The following is a 21,632-nucleotide window of genomic DNA, read 5'->3' on the forward strand; positions in this document are numbered from 1 at the left end:
CATGCTTTTGTGAAGAAAAAGGCATATTAATGGAAACCTGTGGAAAGAAACCAAAAAGTAACTTTCAATATTTGATACTGAACAAAAGCCCTTCAAACCTCAAGAGACATCATCGAGGAGAAGCCACAAAAATGAAAATCACCAGATAAAAACAAAACGTTTTTGAATTTTTTTTTAAATTACTCAACAGAGTGTGGTCAGATTTTAGAAGCAAACTCCTACGGAGGAATGATTTATATCAAACTGCATTTTGACATACATTAAGCACAAGTAGTGCTTGGGTATCACAAAATATTCAACTGAATGTTACGACTGGGCTCTGTAGCTATTATCAATTAGAGCCTATTTGTGTGCAAACAAAAAAAACAAAAACAAAATTGTACAGCAGTAATATTTTCAATTTCAAGTAACAAGTCGTAAATAAAAAAGCAGCAAGTGATTTTGGCACCATTTTAAGCTCTTTTAGTGCTGGATTTGCTCAGTAACTGCTGTATTGTTAGACAGACTTTCTCTTATCTGTATTCATCCACTATAAGATGGACCTTTGCTATACTGTGACAGTGCAATCACATTAGCATCATTAACTTATTAATGCTTTTAATAACGGACTCGTTTAGTCTTTGTTTTTAAGCTCAAAAGCTAATTAAAATGAGCTCCTACAACCATCAGAGGCTGCACCAATGACCTTACAGACACATCAACTCTGAAAAGGAGGAGAGAGAAAAAAACTAACAAAACAAAAATTCACATTCATTTTTTTCCTCATAACTGAGAACAGGTGATGTGAAAGGTCTGTTGGTTTCTAGTTTATCTTAACACTTGTGACAAGAAAGATCCCCACTAGATTGTACATAGCTTAACCAATGTAAAAAAAAAAAAAAAAGAAAAAAGGAGAAAAAAAAAATACATTATTTCCTGGTGTCAGTTTTGAAACAATTTTAAGTTCATTATTGTCGCATACGGATCTTTTATGAAGCATTTACGAGTCATAAGTGCCTCTCATTTTAACGGTGAAGGCATACGATCTGCAGTCTCCAGCAAATATTTCAACTGTCCTTAACATAGCTTTTGAAAAACTCCTTATTACCCAAAAGAACTGAGTGTGTAGCACAGACCGACTTTTTGCTTTGTAATGGGTTTGTGCGCACAGTAACACAACCTGTAATAAAATCATGAATCTATATCAGCAAGCAGGTTTATTGCAACAAGTGGAGCATCTTTCTTTCTTAAAAGATCCTTGTTTTATGTAACCAAACAAGCAATGCCACCTCGCATTTAAAACAGGATTTCATAGACTGCTTATGTTTGAGCACTGAGAACTGAAACAAGTGGAAATGAGGTAAAGCACAGCAAAAAATATTAGCCTAAGAAAATTGGTGGTATTGGCCAATGACTGCTTAAAATGGTCAGTATTGGTCCAATGGCAACCAATATCACAAAGCAGAATCCACTTATCTTATCTTACCAGTGTGCAACATTTTACCACTGATGAGATCCCAGTCATATTTACAGCACACTGGGCTTGGTCAACAAAGCAAATAACGCTGTAAGAAATGTTGCATGCAATAAATTGCTCTTAACCTCAGTGCCTTAACACTGACTTTGATCAATCTGGCACATAAAGAAAGAAAAAAAGCATGGGGAAAAAGACCAAAGCCCCATCTAATGCACATTTTTCTGTGGGGAAATGTAAAGACTATCTAAATCAGCACATTTGACGAAGAACTAAAAACGAATTCTTCTATTTAAGATGCTGAAAGTAACAAAACGACATTCAAAAATGCCATAAGACCAATCAAGTCGTATTAAGTGTGAGCCAGTTGCTGTTTTGTGACACTACTACATATTTAATTGGTTATAAAAGTTGTCTTATCCAAAAAGATCAGCCTTGCATATTAAAATGGCTGTGAGAAGGATTATTGTAAGACTGTACGAATGCAGCAGACGGTGAGTATAATGATGTTGGTTCTGCTTTTATCAGATCAGGTTTGTCACAAGAGCTGGTATCATTTGCTATCACTTCCCTTTTATGGGAATCATCACAGAAGTATAGAAGAATTTGAGAAAAAATAGAGACTGAGAAGTTTCAGTTCTGCTGCAACATTCAAACTGAGGTCCGTTCATACTTAAAATCTTTAAGGCAGGTTCAGTGAGCCTTGACCGTGAAAGTCAATGGCTTATTCAGAGTGCAACGGAATGACGAATTTACATCCAAAGGGGGAGTGGTATTTGATCATGTCGGGGAATGCCGATGTCACACAGGTAGACTCGGCCGGCGTCCTCGGACACAGGCAGCGGGAGGCCGAGGGAAAGTGACCATTTTGCTTCCACGGCATGTGCCTGTCCGCTTACAGGAGGGTCGATGCTCAGTACCGGGGCTCGGTTCTGGTTGGCCCAGTCGGCGGCAGCCTTGTACCAGGGCTGCTCCCTCAAGAATCCATTTTCATGCGAATCCAGGCAGTTTATGACTAGGTCAACCGGCGTCTCGGGCAAGTCTGAGGGTGAAGTTACATTTTCTTTTAAATCAGTGGATAAGACTCATGTAGTTGAATTTTTGAAACAGAACTCATTTAATATAGCATACGCCTCCCTCTGGCTTTCAGAAGTGTTCTGGTATATTACATAAGGAGGGTGGGTGGGTACAAAGCTAAACATGTTTTTGCAATTTACAGTGGAAGTTTCCAAGACTTTCTAAGCCCATCTAAACAAAGCATTCAGGTGGGTGTGTTAGGAAGATTTGTGACATACAGAAACCAGACGCAAGGTTTTTCATCATCAAAATTTGTGTTAGTGGAAACTTCTTTTTTTGGGGGGGCGGGTATCGGGATCAACTGGATTACACCTGGTGATCCTATCACAAGTGGTAGAAAAGCTGATTATTATGTTTTAGTGGTAACTTAAAAAAATCTTTATTAAAATTCTATGGCATTTTGTCTAAATAAAATAATTCTTGGGTTGTCACTTTTGTGAAAAAAAATCTTGTTTGAGTGATGAGTGTTTATTGAATCGATTGTAAAATTGATTTTGCATGTCTAAAGTTTTATACGGCAAATAACACGAAATATAGGTAAATCCACGGACAACAGGCAGGAGGAATGTAAAGATTCAATATATTGGTAAAGACCAATGTTTCTGATGATTATTTGGCGTGAAGTTACGTGCACAATGACAAACAGGAGCGCAACATTTTTGAAAAACAATAAGCAGAGTGGACTGCCATAATGCAAAACATTAACTGCAGGTTTCAACATGGCTGTTTTTATGATTCAATTTCAACAACAACAAAAAAAAAAAAATCACATAGGCGATTTTCTTAGGCTGTCAAAAAACTTTTTTTCGAATATTCGTCGAATTTAAAATAAAAATCCACATTCGAATGCGCATATGAATTTTAGGTGTGCATTAAGGAAGCTGCCTTATGAGCCCCGGTACGTGTTCCATTCCATCTCGCCGCGCGCACAGCTGTGTCTACACAACTTTCAAAGGCGGACGAGGTCGACACGCAGTATCTGCTTTCTCATCTTTCACCTCGTGTACGCGCACGAGATGCGATGACGATGTATGTGTCATTGCATTATAAGGTTATATTAGCCTATCCAGTTGAAGACACAAAAAAAAAAGAAAAAAAAAAGAAAAAAAAAAGAAAAAAAAAGAACATCAATGTGGAGAAGATCTTGTTTACATCAAAACTGAAACCAAGCCGTTCACACAGAACGAATATTTCGCACATTTTCTAGAGGGACACCGTTGGACTCGCGTCTCGCACAAGAGAGCCGCATACTTAGAAAGACATGTAAAATTTATAAATTAATTTAATTTTCTACAAATATCTCGAAACTTTATGTTGGGTTTTTGTTCCCCATCCCACTGCATCTCATGTTTTTAAATGTATCCTGTGTGACTGGTTTTCCGCCCTTTTTATTTATTTAACAATGCATGTATACATGATGCTGTTTTGTTTATAGTTCAAGCAACTTAATTAATAATAACTGGTTCATAAACATTATTTTAAATGTTTTTTTCACAGTCATGTATTGTAATGCTTTGAATAAACAGTAATATTTTATTCGATGCGCTCTCTTGAGCCTCAGAAGAGAAGCAAAAAGCTTTTCTTCACCCTAACTGAAATTATGCATTTAAAATTCGAATTTTGATCATATTTAAGTAAAAAATTTGAATTTAGTTTTTCAGCTATTTTGACAGCCCTAGGCGATTCAAGCCCGAAACTGTATGAGACTGAATACCGGCTGAATTCACATTTCTGTTGTAAAAAGAGAAACATTGTGCAGAAGTATTATTTGCTGTTATGCGTGTTTGTCCGAAGCTGCAGTTGCTGTGTGACGCCTGTTCAAAAAAAAAAAAAAAAAAAACCTGGACGCGCTCCGAGAAAAGGTCGTTAAAATCATTTTCTTATTTTCGTTTTCGAAACTTGTGTTGGTTGATTCGTGCAATAGATTTTCGAACATAAAGTGACAGTCGACACGGTCACGGTTTTAGACTAGAGAGGAGAAGGGATGGGAAAAGATCTGGGCACAGTTTTTCCAGAACTTTGTGCCAAGTTAAAGCGGTGTCGAGCTGTTTTAATGAATTTTTGTTAGATGTATTATGGTGCCCGAACCCGTATGACTTTGAACAGTGACAGCGAACATTTAGTTTACTGCAGCCGCAGCCATCATTACCAAGCGCGAACCGTTGACTCTGACAGTGAGTGAGAGTATGAGACGAAGCGAACGCACAGGCCACAGTGTGACATCCGTGTAAACACAGATGACGTTTATTTTTATTAAAGAAGATAGCCTTCTTTTGTATGTAGGCCAAGGCAATTTATATATTTACAATACTTAAATATAATTAATAGTATTTTATTGCGTTTGTATTAGTTGTTTGAAAAGTAAAAAAATAATTGATCGGTCTTAACGCAAATTTACAATCGGCAAGTCGGTCGGTCAAAAAATTGAGTCGGTGCTAAATTGACAGGGTCGGTCGGGTTACGGCAAACAAGAATATTTTTGAGGATGGCCTAATATTTACCATTTCACAGTTTTTACTGTATTTTTGATCAAATAAATCCAGCCTTAGTGAGTAGAACAGACTTTTTTCGCAACTATATATCTCCAACATCAACCGATAATCAACCGATAATTTTTTTAATAAAATTATCATAGTTATAAATGTAAATAAATGTAAAAATGTAAACTATTGTATCATGAATGGCTGTTAAATGTAGATGCAATAGTGTCACACCTTTCACATTTGAAACCAGTTTGCCTCCCGTCTTCCCAAAGAGTGCAAGTTCGCTGGTGATGGCCTCCAACATCTTGACAAAGTTTGGCAGGAAAAGGATGACCTCCACTTCATGGTTGGCCAAGTGCCGGCCACAGCTGATCCCCTGAGCACCCTGGACATGTGGTCCACACAGTAGAGCTACTGTGGGCCGTTGATGCACATTTTTTGGGGTAAGTCTACAAGAAGAACCAGACCAATGATAACCAGACATGCTGATGATATTATTGATTATGCAATTTCTGTTAAAGCCCCACAAACCTGTTCGGACCTCCAAGCAGCGTGAGGGCCATCTGACTCGCACATACACCTGTCATTTCAAGCCTGCGCTCCAGAGACAGACCATGACTTTCTGCCGCAGCTATTAAACGCTTGTGCAACTCGAAAGAGATGCTGGGTACCACCAGCCCTGAGTCTGGGAGAAATGCCATGAATTAACACAAATTGAGATCGATTATAAAAAGATCATGAGGTGAGATTCTCACCAGTGCTATATTCTTTCGTTTCATTCTGTGGAACAGTGATCTGTCTGTAGACGACGGGTTTGGCTTCTAGGATGTTCTCGTCGTGCCGGTATCGTGATGGCGTTTGCTCTCCAGGCGTACCTCTAGATCTCGCACCATTGCCTCGCCGTTCTGACGATTCGATCTGCGAGAACACCGCAGCCTTGTCGAAGAGCGCCAGGTTCCCCTCAAAATCAAAGTCCTCATCGGGAACATCTTCCATACCGTCTCCAAAACATTCATCATCTTTGTTCTTCATTAGACCTCCATTCTTCAGCCCATTCTTTTTCGGAGTGGCCTGATTTGGACCTTTGCAACTAGACGACCCTAGAAACAGTTAAAGTGTGCATTAGTTTAAAAAAACTAAATCTCTTTCCACTTTTTAGTTTTCATAGGCCACTATGTTTTTCAATTTAACATGACTATAAATTTATATTTTTCATGATTTTATGGTGATTTTGAAATAGAAATGTTAAACTAATAGTAATACTGTAATAGTAATACTGCAAATGCTGTAAAAAAAGAAAGAAAATTGAGTAAAACATTATTCTAATTTACTGTACTTTACTTTTAAACTTCAACCTGCTCAATTTCACAATCATACTAAGCTACAAATATATATATACATTTATATTTGATCATCTTAAATGTAATATAAATAATGGTATATATCCTTTAAAACCAATTTATTTCTGTGATGCAAAGCTGAATTTCCATAAGCCCATAAAGTGTCACATGATCCTTCAGAAATCCTTTTATCAGAAATCATTCTAATTTATTGTTAGAATTATCAATGTTGGCAACAGTTGTGCCGCCAAATTGCGATTCCCTTTTCAGGATACTTAGAAGATTAAAAGAACAAAAAAGAACATCATTTATTCAAAATATAAATATTTTCTAACAATATAAATCTTTGCTATCATTACTTAAAAAGTTAACATACTTGCTGAATAAAAGTGTAAAATTCTAAAAAAAAAAAAATAAAAAAAAAAGAATACAAATTTACTGACCGCAGTACATTTGAACTTTTTAACTGTAGTATATATTGTTATTTTCTATTTTAAATAAATGCTATTCTTTTACATTTTTTATTAATCAAATAATCCTGAAAAAAATATCACAGGTTCCAAAAAATATTAAGCAGCACAACAGTTTCTGGCACTGATAATAAATCAGCATATTGGAATGATTTCTGAAGGATCATGTGACACTGAAGACTGGAGTTATGATGCCGAAAATTCAGCTTTGCATCATAGGAATAAATGTGATACAAAAAAATATATATATTTTACATCATAATAATATTTCACAATATTACATTTTTTCCTTTTATTACATTTTTGCTCATTTTGATGAGCATAAGAAACTCCTGTAAAAAACATAAAAAATCATTCTGATCCCAAACTTTTGACCCGTAGTGAATATATATATATATATATATATATATATATATATATATATATAAATGTTAAAATCTGGAAGATTAGGTTCAAAATCCAATGGTACAGGAGACTCACAGGAGTTGTGTCTTCGTCTAAAGAATTTATTTTGAGCAGCCATGTCCATGTGACGTTCACCATAACTCTTTGAGTAGGGTGGCACTGGAGACACCCCTCCTTCCTGTATTTTGGGTTCCGTTTTATTTGGTACTGTAAGAGGAGCGCTATTGCCCAGTGCAGCACCACCCTTATCCTTGCATCCGCCCTGCGGCATCAATGTGGAGCTGGAGTCAGGACCATTCTGCTTTGGGACTTCAGTTGTGCTCTTACGGATCTCCAGGATTTTGAGATCTTTAATGTCCATGGCACTGTGGATTAGAAAAGATATAATATAGTTTTGATATAGTTACAATACTTTGAATTTGTAGAATATGACCAATGAGATGAGAAGGTCTGTCTTAAAATCATTTACAAAGAATCAAAAACAGCCACTACTGTGACAGACAGTGGATCTTTATTTGATTATTCACCTGAAAGTGACCTCAGGCACTGTGCACTTGACTCCATTGTGGAAGGGGTGTCTGAGAGAGATGGTCTGGCTGCTCTGATCTACTGAAGACACTTCTCCTTGATAAACTCCCAGAGTTGGTCCACAGTGGATCGAAACAAGACAGCCAATCCAGTCTGATGCCATTCTGACCAGCTGAAATGAGATTAAAAAGACGTTTTGAGTTCTTTATGACACTTTTATATCAAAACACGGCTCTTAACAAGTTATTGGTAGAGAAAAAGATAAAAATGAAGAATATTCTGGAGCGATAAGTCGAGCATTGAACGTTAGATGGGAAGATGCTAATATTAGCCAGCTCGATGTAAGTTACAGGATGCAACTGCTTTACAAGCGACTTTTTTTCGTCGTCGTTCAAATAAAACTAGTAAAATAAGTTTCTCACCTATTGTCATGAGTAAATCCGTTAAATAATAGAAATGACTGGTATACTGAGATATATATTTTTAATTAACTCTTCAGAAGAGCTTTAATGCGTGAACGGCTTCTTCTATAAAGATTCACTAAGCGCGTATCAGTTTTGAATCGGTTTACTGCCACGTACTGGACAACCACGGAACTACATTGAAATGAAGGCAATGGTGTAAACATATATTTAAAAAAAATATTATTAATATTAATTCATATTTATATTGTGATATATTATTACAATTTAAAATAATAGTTTTTACATTTATTATACTTTAAATTATCATTTATTTCTGTGATGCAAAGCTGAATTTTTAGGATCATTATCACATGATCCTTTAGAAATCATTCTAATATGATGATTCATTATCAAAGTTGGAAAAGGTTCTGCTGCTTAATATTTTTCAGAACATGTGATACTTTTTTAGGATACTTTGATGAATAAAAAAAAAAGAAGCTATGTTTTTAAAATATAAATATTTTGTAATAAGAATATACACTACTGGTCAGTAATTTGGGGTCAGTAAAAATAAAATAAAATCTTCTTTTTAAATAAAATCAATACTTTTATTCAGCAAGGATGTGTTAAATTGATAAAAAGTGCTAGTAAGAAAATATATTATTAGAATATATATTATTAGAATTTTTTTTGAATAAATGCAGTTCTTTTTAACCTTTTTTTCATCAAATATATTAGACAACAGAACTGTTTCCAAAACTCATAATAAATCAGAATATTAGAATGATTTCTAAATGATCATGTGATAGACTTGATGTTACATGTAACACTGAAGGCTGGAGTAATGATGCTGAAAATTCAGCTTTGCATCTGTACTGTATAATATATATATATATTAGTGTTAATTATAACATAAAGTCAACATCAAATACTAAAATAGCATTGTAACACACTGGAGGTAGGGACTGGTGCAGGGGTGTTCTCATTTTCATCAGTTATGTGTGACATTATGAGAGGTTAGTGTTATCTGTTAAGGTCAAAGGCAGAAGAGGAACCTGCACATGTCTGGTAGAAACAAATCATGCAAAGCCCATTCACTGTGACATTTCCCACAAGCTCCAGCAGAACCTGAAATGCCTTCAGGACTGTTTGAGCGGTGACAGTATAGTGTTTGTTTGAACAAAGGTGAAGCAGGACTCAACACAACCAGCCCTTCGAGCCAGAGACTTTCATACAAGATTCAATTTTAAGTGATATTGCTTTATTGTGCTGCTGAATAAATTATTTTTATATTACATTTCAAAAGTGAACTATTTACCCTCTTCGAGTGACACATTATTTTACCTGAAATAGTCATTAACAATTATTATTTCATATAAAATAAAATAAAATCTTAATTATTAATGTTTATAATTATTATTTAATATTAAATATATAAAAATATATAATATGTACATCAAATAATAAACTATTTATCCTCATGTGAAACAATATCTGATAGATTTGTCATTATAGAATGATTAAACAATGCATGCATAAAAAAACTAAATATATATATCTAGCATTAAAAATGTATTGTTTAATTATGTTGAAAAATAATTCATTTAATATTTATTATTCGATTAATTGTTATTTATTATTTAATATAAAATAAAAACAATCAATAATTTTTAAATCAAACACTCCGCTTTTTTGGAGAGCCAATCATTGCTTACAAAACCTCCGTGACCCCGCCTCCCGAATTACGCCACTCTCATGTGATCATATGACAACATCACAATAAAAATGTCTGCCCGCTTTTCAGTGCGCTGATTTTTATGGTTTCATAAGTGTAACAAAAGGTGTATCCATTAGCGTCAAAGCCTCAGACAAGTTTGCATCTGATGAAGACGTTTTTTAATTAGAACCAAGTCAGACGCAAACTAGTCAGTGGATATTTTACAGCGTAAGCGACTATACTTGTATCAATCGGTTTATTACTGACTTGATTCATGATTGACGCTAACATCTTGTGTTTTATGAAAAGCCTCATGATGGAGCCCACAGCTTCGGGTATATTCTGTAACAGGATGCTCAGTATGGTGAACTCCGAGGACGTGAACGCCATCATTCAAGCTCAGAGACACATGTGAGTTACCCATCTTAGGCAGCATTTTTATTATCCTTTTTTTCCTGTTTTTGCTGTATGCATTCGTGTATTCCAGGCTGGACCGGTTTGAGAAGACCAATGAGATGCTGATCAACTTCAACGGACTGTCCAATGTGCGTTTACAACAGATGAATGAACACTTTCTAACGCACACCCGCACTTTAATAGAGATGAAGAAAGACCTGGACAGCATTTTCAGACGAATAAGGTATTATATTGACAACTTAAGACATTAATTATGATGATGTGGGAAACCTACGATCTGACATGAACACTTCTCCCTCCATTAAAAGCAAGTGTGTGATAAAATTAACACATTTAAGCTTGTCATGAAAGTTTGAAAATGCAAACAATGATTGGAAAAAAATATTATTTTTATGTTATTATTATATTTTTCATATTAACTTAAATATGATATATTATTAAGCATACTATTACAATATAAATTATAATATATAAACATTAGTTATTTCCTATGCATAATATTACTTGTGTTTCCCCAGGACTTTAAAAGGCAAGGTTGCGAAACAATATCCAGAAGCCTTCAGCAGTAAGTTATAATGCAGTATTTTCTATTGGGATGCATTACAATGAAAATTGTTTTGACTAAGTAAATTGCAGAAAAAAAAGTAGTTTCTGCCCATGTAAAACAATATTATGACACCTAGGAAAGTCTAAAAATAAAATTGTAAAAAAAAAAAAAAAGTAATCTAGCATTATCCTTTTTAGTTTCTAAAAATAAAAGATAACCATCCACGACTGAATATCCAATATTTACCGATATAAATAAAATCACTAATGTACACTAGAGTTCAAAAGTTTGGGGGTCAGTAAGATTTTTTTTAAAATCAGATGTTTTTAAATCAGTGCTTCGTTATTCAGCAAGGATGTATTAAATTGATCAAAAGTGACAGTAAAAAAATTAATAATGTTACAGTAAATTTCTATTAAGCAGGACAGCTTTTTTCAACATTGATGATAAGAAGACCTGTTTCTTAAGCAGCCAATCAGCATATTAGAATGATCATGTGGTGTATACTGGTGTATTTTGTATTATACACGATCATGGTCGTGTATAATACAAAATATATTGTGCCTTCCTTAGTTTGTACCAGTTTCTCTCAAGTTGTGTAATGAAACCACTTTGTTTGCAACAGACATCAGTGAATGTTCCAATCTGGAGGATGATGATGATGAATTTGAGCCCATTCCTCCCAGTGTGGCCACCACCATCACTACTACTGCAATGTCTGAACAGAGCACGGGGTCATGTGACACCAGCCCAGATGTGATCTCACCCACCGTCAGCTGCTGTTCTGAAGACCCCTCTCAAGAGAACACCGGCACACCGACCTCTGACAGCCATGAACAGCCAGTGTTACGTGACGAGGGGCCGGATTCAGCTGATGTTTAGATTTGTGTGTACAATACTGTGTTTACTACATACAGACGCCACTTAAAAGTGCAGAGATGCAAGCCTACAGCTTAAAGGTTGTTATGTGAAAATGTTTTTAGTGCTACTAATTTGGTGCTGTTGTTAAATGTTTTCTGTTCTGACCGCTTACAGCTGTGGTAATGGCCTGGAAAAATAATGCAAACTAGCCTACTATTTGCAGATTCTTTTTAAAAGAGTTGTAAGGATACATTTAAAAACACATGTTTACCTCTTGAGAAGTGTTCATGTTCAAAACTGCATTATTATTTAGTGTTATTTCTGAATTCAGGGGAAAATAAACGAATGTCATTAAATAAAAGCTTTTTAATGGTGCACAATGTGAGTCTTTTAATTAGACTCTATTCTAAACTCGTATTATTTCTAAAACACAAAGATATGACAGAAATGTACGAGTAGATGATGACTACATATCCCATAATCCACCAGACCGGAAGCGTGCGACTACAACGCATCAGCGTCCCTCTCACCCGAGTCCTCTACATTTCTTTCATTAAACGCTCACTGTAAAATTAGATTATTTATTTGAAAATCGCAGAAATCCACAATGTGCCGTTTAAAATAGCATTTCAAGGTAGGCAGAAAACAAACCATGTAAAATAGCAAACCAAGTAGCACAATGGCTAACAGTAACCATAAAGACAACTGAGCATTCACAGACAAATAGTGAGAAAACACTCTTTAAAAGCTGTTTACAGTCAAAATAGGTCCCATTCTATTAATGTGTTCTTGGGGAAAACCATACTGAAAAAAATAAGTGTTATAATGGGATTAATAACTTAGCAACATTTTCATAAAAATATATTGATCAATCATTTCTTTCCTTGTATTGTTTTGTTGCATTTCCTCCAAAATGCCTGATTAACATGATGTTTGTCCTGGTGTCCTCTACAGAAGCTAGTGTGAAAATGATGCCTATTCCGCAAAAGCAAAAACCCCTATTCCGATTTTAAACCCCATAACATTTTCCCTGAGATATTTATTACAAAACAATTTGAAAATTAGATTTAAATGATAATTACAAAATAATATCATATTTCCCTAAGAGTGCTAAATTTGATCATTCTGTCAATATCAGTCATTTTAAAGACCAAGGAGAAAAAACTTGTGAGAAAGATTTAAAACTGTGTGGTCTGAGTGAAATTCACACTGAAATTCACAGTCTCTGCCGGTCCCAGGAGGATATACTGTATATTCATTTGATGTACTAAAATAACTAAAACCGAGGTCAATAAATACTATATAGATATACATAGTGATAAAAATAAATTGAAAATAAAAGATAAAAAAATCTCAGTGATACTAAAATAACAACATATATATAATATTGATAATATTGCACATTTTCCTTTCTGACTCTTCTCAAACAGTCTCTTTACAGACTCTTTACAGTTGTCATGTTGTAAAAGTAAATTGTATTTTATTATTATATGTAACATGATTTGATGTGCAATTAAAACACTAACATCCTGTTTTTATTCTGTCATCTTGCAGCCAACTAGGAATTAATATTGACATCACAGGTGCCATGAGGTACCAATGTACGTATGTGAGTGAATTGACGTGACGTTTTTTTTTTTTTTTTTACTTTGCCAGAATCTCTTAAAGTGATGGCCTAACACATTTTACAACTCTTCTGCAGGTTATTTTTGAACTTTCTCTACAGCAGAGGCTCTAGCACAGGTAAAATGTAGATTTTAAATCCGGAAGATGAAAATAGAGCAAAAAAGCTTAAAATTATTAACCAATTTTCTCCAACAGTTAAAATTAGCGGATGCTAACTTTGTCTTCTATGATGTACAACACAAACACCTCTGCTATAATCTTAGAATAAGTAGTCTTCGGTTTCATGACCCTTTAAAAGTCTGGAGACAAATTACAGTCCCGTATCCTGTAGGTGTATTTTGCTCAATTTGTGAATATTAACATGATGCTCTCCAGGTTCGGAGGTTTAATTTGCCTTTTATTCAGTGTGTCTCCTGAGAGTCCAAAGGAAAAGAGTTTCGTATGCACCTGCACATCTGATATCTGTTTTTAAGCCTTTCTTGTCTTCCGAGCAGCAAAATTAAATCTTGATTCCATATTTGACAGCTTGTCCTCAGACACTGTAAACTCTTACATTAGACACCTGTTGAAGTACCAGTTTAAATTTTTTATTTTTTTTATTAAAATGAATAAATATACAATCTATTTTTGCAAGTCATTGAACATTCTCATTTGTCCTTTGTTGTTGCTTTCTTACTCAAAGGACTCTAGAAAGTGCGAGTGTGCAAAGACAGTTACCGTATTTTTCAGACTATAAGTCGCATCAGTCCAAAAATACGTCATGCCGAGGAAAAAAACATAAGTAGCATTGGACTCCAAGAACCAAGAGTAAACATAACCGTCGACAGCCGCGAGAAGGCGCGCTATGCTGCTTAGTGTAGGCTACAGGAGCATTGAGCAGCATAGAGCACCCTCTCGCAGCTGTAGACGGTTATATTTTCTCTTGATTAATTTCTCTTGGTTCATGGCAAATTAATTTTGATAAATAAGTCGCACCGGACTATAAGTCGCAGGACCAGCCAAACTATGAAAAGAAGTGCGATTTATAGTCCGAAAAATACGATAATAAATCAGCTGGTTTAGAAAACAATTACGAAATCACCTTTGTTTAGGCATCAACCAACAGAACAATAAACCCATACAAATCATAACTGGATTTTCATTCCCTGAAGAAAAGCAGAGCTTGCGATATAAAAAAAGTAACAAAAGTAAAAAGAGATGATGCATATATAAAAAAACAACAACATATTCTCACCCTCATGTGGTCCCAAAACCAACTTATTAGGCCTTTTTTGGGGGGGCCCTTTGTAGGTTGAAAATTGGCATTCACTGTAACTGCATGGAAAAGAGTGACCAGGACATTCTTCAAATTATCACCTTTTGTGCTCCACAGAAGAAAACCAAGCAGGTTTGCAGTGACATGAGGATGACTAAATTATGAAGTATCACTTTAAATCTTGATAAAATTATGTTTGCTAGCACTAAACTTTGTGTCTTCAGGTTTAAATTATTTGAAAAAAATCTCGCGAACAAGTTCAAGAGCCTCATCATCCACATCGTGCTTCTCAGAAGCTCCTGAACCATCAGGAGGAGGTTTCAGATGGCAGTCTGCTTTTGTACAGGCTCTTTCTTCCATGTAGTTTCCATATGGCACAGTCTCCTGCTCTGCGATGTCTGAAACACATCTTCTGTCCTGCACATCCGGGTCTGACGCGTCTTCATCTGTCTCCGGAATGATCCTCAGCTCCTCTGGGGCTTGCATTGCATCTTTAGCACATGCCTACGATTAATGACAAAGAATTATAAGTCCGTATCACGTGGAATAAATAACGGTTTTAAAAGACGGCAAGTGATTTACTAAAATGGAAATTAATTTACCTCATCATCCTTCAAAAGGACGATCGCTGTTTCCACGAGCTCCCGCTCGTTCATCCAATACTTGACACTGTGAACGACATCGTAAGACATAAACATGTTTTTTTTTTCAGAAATACATCCAATACGTTAACGTTTTTAATAAATCATAGTTCTTAAAGCAGTTTCTACCTTTTGAGCCGCTTCTTCGCTGTACTTTTTGTGGTTGCACGCGTTTTCTTCATCACCGCTTCATTGTCTTTGCTTCTTTGAACGTCGGATTTCACCATCCAGGAAGGAAGGTTTCTATGCTTTTCAGACATTATCATGCAGTTTTGGGTTTGTTTTTCGTGTTCTTTTGAACCTCTTCATTGAATGTTTTTCACATATAGAACGTAGTGTTGCGCCACCTTGTGGTCTGGAGGACAACTTGTAGCGGAGACTGGGGCTAGTTGTCACATTACACTCCAGTATTCACAGGACATACTTTAAAGTCTCATCTAAAGTCTCCATCCATCCATCCATCCATCCATCCATCCATCTCAATGTATGAGACAGTGTATATTAATGAGAGCTATAAAATGAACTTGTCAAGAGTTTATTTAACAGTATATCAGAATATCATACAGGTAAACAAGATTTTAGCAAAATTTATTATATCCGTACTGTTGCATTTCATAAAAATATTTGATCACTTAGTCTTTGAAACTATCAATAATACATTAAACCATATTTATAGGAGTACAGCTGTACAAGGTAAATACACATCTAACACTAGACAGTAATATTGATCTGAATGGGCCCCGGCATGTGCCATCTTTAACAGATTCAATATTTTCCTCAATAATATAAAATGTTTTTTTTTCTTCTTTGTCTTATTTTCACAGCAGGCAGGATACAGCTTCAAACGGTAAAAGCTATGAGCTGTGCAATAAATGCATCCACATTTTCCTTCGCCATTTCACGCTGTCTGTCTCTCCATGTAAACAGCAGTTTTAATCTCGCACACTGCATCCAATGATGGAAATCAATGGAGACTACAAATAGTATGTGCTAGCTACAAAACCCTCAGGGAGATATGAACAGGGAGCATTTTATAGTGGCACACATTACTAATATACATTGTTGTAACTGCAAAAAAAAAAAAAAAGTTTTTTTAAATCAGTTTTTTTCTTGGTTTCCAGCAAACAGTTTTTGTTATTTAAAACATAACTATCTCAAATTAATTTACTGAGGTTCATACTTAAAGATACATGTGTAAAAAAATAAATAAATAAAGTACCCGAAATGTACCCTCAGATCATCCAAGATGAAGATGAGTTTGCTTTTCCACCAGAATTGGAGAAATTTAGCATTGCATCACTTGCTTTGGATTTGGTAATCTCACAATGGTGTACATACACATAAGCATAATAATTGATTAAATAAAATATTTAAGTTTATTTTTAAATAAATTTTGGTAAATGACAAAGCAACTACATTTATTTTGGCAAAACACATAGCAAAGTTCAGCATATTAAATAAATCAAATTGAATATTTATAATTTTAAATATGACTTTTGCTAAGAAATATTTGATGTATTTTCAAGTCTATTTAATTGCTTGCTCTAAAAAAATTAATCTTGTTTAAGAATGTTTAATATTACAGGAAAACAAGACAAAATACTGATTAAAACTTTTTTTTTTGCAGTGTTAAGTAGGAATGTGATAAGCTTGAAGTGATATGCAACTTTTCAATGTGGCTCCCGACATAGTTTCAGGATATTCTGTGGTTCACACAACCGCTCAAAAATCTGGAATTACATTCCACATAATTTAAGAACAATTGAATTGGCACAGTTATCAGCCTGTGATCAGAATGACAGGTGCAGAGCAGCAAAAGACTATTTCACTATTAAATGAATACAAAAAAAGAGGCAAAGCACTGCATCAAATCCTCTCTCCACACTGTGAGATTCAATCACTGTAAACGTTTCTGTTGATACATTACATTAATGCATTTAGCAGATGCTTTTATCCAAAGTGACTTACAGTGCATTCAGGCAAACATTTTTTACCTAACGTGTTCCTTGGGAATCGAACCCACAACCTTGCGCTGCTAATGCAATGCTCTACCACTTGAGCCACAGGAACACTGTCTGTCACTGTATGAAAGCACTGTCTCTTCCATCTAATGAAAGCTCAGAATGACAGAGGTTCGCATAAAACATTTGCCAAACAAATTCCAAATCTTGATATACTATCTCCTTATTGTCTCATAATGCTGTCCACATGTGCCAGATCAGACGTTTTTACTAAAGAAACAATTTCACGACATCAGAAAAAAAAATTGGCAAATTTGTCACCATTCAATCAAAGGTGAAAACAAAAGCTCAGCTCTTAAGATATTTCTATTTTTATGTAAAATGCATATTTCATACTGCTCTTTGTCCTGCCAGTAAGGCACTCTGCCCCATACAACTGGGTCCCACCCTTTCATGCTAGAGAGACCCTGATCATGCCCCCATCATTTAAAAACTTATTTTTTCCTTGTCTTTGCTCCCAGCTGAACCTTAACCGTGTCTTAACCAACCATGATGTAATAAAATGTCAATCAATAAAGCAAAGTGACCGGAATATAAAGTTTTGGCCGATAAAAAAACGATAAATATTTTCATGTTATGGGTTATAACCAATAAATGGTCAATATTTAAAATTCCATATAATTTTGTCTCGATAAATAAAAATAAAACACTAAAAAACAATCGTTTTAAATGCTACAAGTGAATTCCCAACATCATAATGTACAGTATGAAAAATGAATATTCATTGCAAGACTTAAGATTGCTAAAGATAACAGTGTTATTAAATTAGAATTTGTAAAGATTAACTTTAAGTGAACAATAAAAGACGGCAAATGTAATCCAAACATAAAAACGGGAAATGAGCATTTTAAATATCACAATTAAAATGCTAAATTAAATATCCAAAATCTACCAATAATTGGTATACCAAAAAAAACCCTGCACATCTTGATCAGGAATGTGCATTAAAAAAGTAATTTTTTGGACTTTTTGTCCTAACAAGCTCCAATTGTAACAAGCGGCGGGAAATTTTGCCAATTTTCTAGGTAGACCCACCCATAATTACATATTATTTAAAAAAACATATTTGTGTATGTACCCCTACCCATAGTTACATCTTACTGGTCCAAAATCCACATTGCTCTGTACTAAATATCAAATAAGTTGCAGCATTTACATGTTTGGAGAGAACAGGCAAAATATTTAATGTCGCACTTGGTTAGGACACGGTGAAAGACTACATGACTCCTGGTCTCAGACCAAACTGTCCTGAAAAACCATCTTTTTTTAATTAGCTCTGCTAATTAGCTTCCATAAACTACAGAGCCATCAGAGACATGGGAATGAAGGTTCTGAGGTGTAAGATGGCACCCCAAATCCACAGTGGTGGTGCACAGTACAGGGCCAATGAGGACAGAATGATGTACTGAGGCTTTGAAAACATCCTTGGTCCTTCTTCGGTTCAGTTCGCAATGTAACCGAATATTTGGCTGGGTGTGAAATTCATAGACTGAACCATACTAATGTTACAAAGGGGTACGTCCATGCGGCAGATTTGGCGATTGATATGCATTTATCTCCCATAATCCAGGCCGAATGGGTCAGCGTTATACTTCCCTTGTATCTCCATCATGGCGGTCTCCCTTTATATTTACTGTCAGTGTCTCGAAATGTCTATGGTGAGTTTTTTTTGCCATCAGACATAGAACGAAACGCAATACTGATACATTGAAGTTCTCAACTCAAGTTAGTGTGTTTCTTCAGGAGTCTTGTTTCATGCTACACATATATTTGCGATATCTGACCCCTGGTACCACTAGGGGATTGGTATGAACGTCTTGAAATTATAAAAAAAATAAACAACCTCTACATGTTAAACATATAAAGTGAGCTCGGGTCCACCGGACGGAAGAAAGAGGCGTTGAAAGTTCGGCTCATTCCCCTGTGAGAAGTTTCCGCTGGATCAAGAATTAAACAGTGAGAGGGCGAGCCACGCGTCTTTGGCTGCCATTCATCTGGATCGTCCGGAACAAAAAGAAAAACAAACTTGGATTAAAGACAATATGAAAAGCATGTTGGATATGACAATCCATTTGAGGTTGATGTGTCTCCATCTGTTCTTAATATTTTCAGCTTTTATGATCCATCTCCTCTGTTTTTTTTAGGCTGTTCAAAGCACAGCTCTTACAGGTGGACCTGCCACCCTTCGTTCTGTGGGCGAAGCCCCACAAAACAGACCACGAGGGGCGCCGTGATTGGTCCAGACTGTCACAGAATGCCACTGAAAGTCCAGGGTTTGAGGCTGGATGAGATGACGGGTGACGGCGAAGGGCGAGTGTCAGGCTAGTGGGGTGAGACTACTTCCGACAAGGCAGGGACGGCTGGAGAGACAGCACTCCGGGAGGCGGCACTGTCTACCAGGAAACACAAAGAACCTGTGAATCACCGTTCCACCTGACAGCACAGCAAGGTTACTGCCAATGGACACAACACAAGTCACACAGTGCTGGGGAGCAATCAACATTTCAGTAACACTTCTAGTAACAAGCTAGATTATAGTAGGTAACAATTATAATGTTGCTCATCTGTTATGTCAGGAAGTAGTGAATTGAGTAGTGAATCAATTTAGTGAATTGGTTCATTTGGACTATAATCTAACAATATCTATCTATCTATCTATCTATCTATCTATCTATCTATCTATCTATCTATCTATCTATCTATCTATCTATCTATCTATCTATCTATCTATATCTATCTATCTATCTATCTATCTATCTATCTAGATATAAACATATATGTTTAAGTGCCATATTTTGTTCTGTATTTTTTGGCTAATTTCCATAAGAGTGCATTTAAAAATGGGGTGGTGCTAGCGCAGTGGATAAGACACATGTCTTTGGTGTGAGAGACCCGGGTTCGAATCCACTGTGAGACACCAATGTGTCCCTGAGCAAGACACTTAACCCCTAGTTGCTCCAGAGGTGTGTGACCTCTGACATATGTGGCAATTGTAAGTCACTTTGGATAAAAGCGTCAGCTAAGTGAATAAATGTAATGTAAATGTAAAAATATAATTTCATTAGAAAAGATCCCAAATGAAGGATGTCAGCAGTTGCTAAAGTACGATTGGTACTTTATACTTTTAGGGCAGGGCTCGGTGAACTGTCAGTTGAGTTTCTCATTGTTTTTGTCAGATAAACACTGCTCTGTTTACAAAAAATTATAATCTTAAAGCAATATATTTAACAATTTTGCCCCTTAAATAGTTAAATGTATTCAAGCTACTTTTTGTTAGTAACGAGTAGCTTGATTGTAGTTTAAGTATTTTACAACTCGCATCAGTTTCAATTTAGCTTCCCAACACTGTCATGTGCACATGCACACAGTGATACATAACCACACACAAACACACTGCATCCAATCACAGTCTAGTTAAAAGATGAGCAGACATGCATAATATGCTGGCGTGCCAAAGCAAATGGAAACAGATGAAAATCTAAAGATACAAAAGAAAATGTAAAGCAGAGAGACATGCAGGATGCCACGAACCGTGTCTTTAGAGTGTCCCATTATGAAGAAATAGGGTGAGGCTAGAGTGTCGCTTTTCATGCACATGGTAAGGTTGGTAGGTACCATTCCTACAGGACAGGAAGTAAAAGACTGAACTATTGCTTTGCAGATTAGAGTTAGAAAAACAGAGCAGCTGATAGAGGAGAGGAGTTAAGAGAACACTAGTTACAGGCTACTAGATGTTTCGTCACATAATGAGAGTTCACTGAAAGGTTTAATTGATATAGTGAGTCATCAAAGGCTTTTAAGCCTTAAACAGAAAGCTTTCAGCTTGAAAAAACCGTCAAGACCACCGTATCCCGCTTGAGCTATTGTTCCCCGGTGCACTCCAATAAGCACATTTACGAGCATTTGCTCCATTATTTCAACCCAAACAGCAGGTTTTAGTTTTAAAACATGATTATCAATTCTATGTTAGTCTGCTATAAAACATTATATGTCTTTTAAACGAAAAAACTTTTAAAAGATTAAAATGGTGTTTTTTGGCTTTGTGTGTTGTGATACCCACCATATTCTGGCACCTGTCCCGTGCCCCTTTTCAACAGCAGGCGTACTCGACGCCCGCCGGCCTTGATGAGCTCGATGGCGCAAGCGTGACTCATGTCTCTCGTACTCTCACCGTTAATTTCAATAATCTGATCTCCAACCTATGGACATAGGGGAAAATAGGAAAATAGTCAAATATTTTTATGATGTTTATTTTATGATAATTGATAATTGAGTCAAGCTTTCCATAGAGTCGTGGAATAAATGCAAAGACACTACTGTTCAAAAGTTTAGGTATGCTCATCATGGTTGCATTTATTTGATAAAAAATGTATAATCTATTTGAAAT

At 35.7% G+C, this 21,632-nt stretch overlaps 4 protein-coding genes across 10 annotated transcripts in view; 1 reads left to right on the top strand and 3 right to left on the bottom strand.

The window, feature by feature from the left end:
* Positions 1 to 1,628: 1,628 nt before the first annotated feature.
* Positions 1,629 to 8,327, bottom strand: LOC132133500 (enhancer of mRNA-decapping protein 3-like). Its single transcript, XM_059546354.1, has 7 exons — positions 8,179 to 8,327; positions 7,756 to 7,928; positions 7,304 to 7,593; positions 5,769 to 6,113; positions 5,545 to 5,698; positions 5,245 to 5,462; positions 1,629 to 2,495 (listed from the first exon to the last, which is right to left on the bottom strand). The coding sequence occupies exons 2-7, from the start codon at positions 7,917 to 7,919 to the stop codon at positions 2,206 to 2,208; spliced, it is 1,461 nt and encodes a 486-aa protein (XP_059402337.1). The 5' UTR covers positions 7,920 to 7,928; positions 8,179 to 8,327; the 3' UTR covers positions 1,629 to 2,205.
* Positions 8,328 to 9,919: 1,592 nt separating this feature from the next.
* LOC132133111 (kxDL motif-containing protein 1-like) lies at positions 9,920 to 12,098 on the top strand. The gene is made up of 5 exons (XM_059545832.1): positions 9,920 to 10,105; positions 10,187 to 10,288; positions 10,365 to 10,517; positions 10,813 to 10,859; positions 11,467 to 12,098. Exons 2-5 carry the CDS (start codon positions 10,191 to 10,193, stop codon positions 11,721 to 11,723), a joined length of 555 nt encoding a protein of 184 aa, XP_059401815.1. The 5' UTR covers positions 9,920 to 10,105; positions 10,187 to 10,190; the 3' UTR covers positions 11,724 to 12,098.
* A 2,460-nt stretch (positions 12,099 to 14,558) lies between these two features.
* On the bottom strand, positions 14,559 to 15,543 carry si:ch211-127m7.2 (uncharacterized). The gene is made up of 3 exons (XM_059545916.1): positions 15,354 to 15,543; positions 15,186 to 15,252; positions 14,559 to 15,087 (listed from the first exon to the last, which is right to left on the bottom strand). The coding sequence occupies exons 1-3, from the start codon at positions 15,488 to 15,490 to the stop codon at positions 14,815 to 14,817; spliced, it is 477 nt and encodes a 158-aa protein (XP_059401899.1). The 5' UTR covers positions 15,491 to 15,543; the 3' UTR covers positions 14,559 to 14,814.
* A 2,774-nt stretch (positions 15,544 to 18,317) lies between these two features.
* Positions 18,318 to 21,632, bottom strand: part of LOC132133801 (membrane-associated guanylate kinase, WW and PDZ domain-containing protein 2-like) — an 85,312-nt gene continuing 81,997 nt past the window's right edge. For 4 of the 7 annotated variants that reach the window (XM_059546782.1, XM_059546778.1, XM_059546776.1 and 1 more), the window contains 3 exons: positions 21,306 to 21,444; positions 20,777 to 20,865; positions 18,318 to 19,634 (listed from right to left, as the gene is read on the bottom strand). In XM_059546782.1, the coding sequence (XP_059402765.1) occupies positions 19,563 to 19,634; positions 20,777 to 20,865; positions 21,306 to 21,444 (300 nt within the window). In that variant the 3' untranslated portion in view covers positions 18,318 to 19,562. Of the gene's footprint in view, positions 19,639 to 20,776; positions 20,866 to 21,305; positions 21,445 to 21,632 lie in introns of all 7 variants that reach the window. The other 3 variants (XM_059546777.1, XM_059546780.1, XM_059546779.1) reach the window with 3 other exon arrangements.

The sequence above is a fragment of the Carassius carassius genome, chromosome 50 (assembly GCF_963082965.1).
Source record: "Carassius carassius chromosome 50, fCarCar2.1, whole genome shotgun sequence".
Classification (NCBI taxonomy): Eukaryota; Metazoa; Chordata; class Actinopteri; order Cypriniformes; family Cyprinidae; genus Carassius; species Carassius carassius.

What these genes read in the sequence shown, in the direction of transcription:
- LOC132133500 (XM_059546354.1), bottom strand. Translation starts at nt 7,919, where the DNA reads ATGGCATCAGACTGGATTGGCTGTCTTGTTTCGATCCACTGTGGACCA. An exon ending in TAGACGAAGACACAACTCCT is followed by an intron (nt 6,114 to 7,303) that starts GTGAGTCTCCTG and finishes AACTGTTTCTAG; the next exon opens with GGTCGTCTAGTTGCAAAGGT. An exon ending in ACTGGTTTCAAATGTGAAAG is followed by an intron (nt 2,496 to 5,244) that starts GTGTGACACTAT and finishes CTTCACCCTCAG; the next exon opens with ACTTGCCCGAGACGCCGGTT.
- LOC132133111 (XM_059545832.1), top strand. Translation starts at nt 10,191, where the DNA reads ATGATGGAGCCCACAGCTTCGGGTATATTCTGTAACAGGATGCTCAGT. An exon ending in AGCATTTTCAGACGAATAAG is followed by an intron (nt 10,518 to 10,812) that starts GTATTATATTGA and finishes GTGTTTCCCCAG; the next exon opens with GACTTTAAAAGGCAAGGTTG. An exon ending in ATATCCAGAAGCCTTCAGCA is followed by an intron (nt 10,860 to 11,466) that starts GTAAGTTATAAT and finishes TGTTTGCAACAG; the next exon opens with ACATCAGTGAATGTTCCAAT.
- si:ch211-127m7.2 (XM_059545916.1), bottom strand. Translation starts at nt 15,490, where the DNA reads ATGATAATGTCTGAAAAGCATAGAAACCTTCCTTCCTGGATGGTGAAA. An exon ending in GCGAAGAAGCGGCTCAAAAG is followed by an intron (nt 15,253 to 15,353) that starts GTAGAAACTGCT and finishes TGTCGTTCACAG; the next exon opens with TGTCAAGTATTGGATGAACG. An exon ending in TCCTTTTGAAGGATGATGAG is followed by an intron (nt 15,088 to 15,185) that starts GTAAATTAATTT and finishes CATTAATCGTAG; the next exon opens with GCATGTGCTAAAGATGCAAT.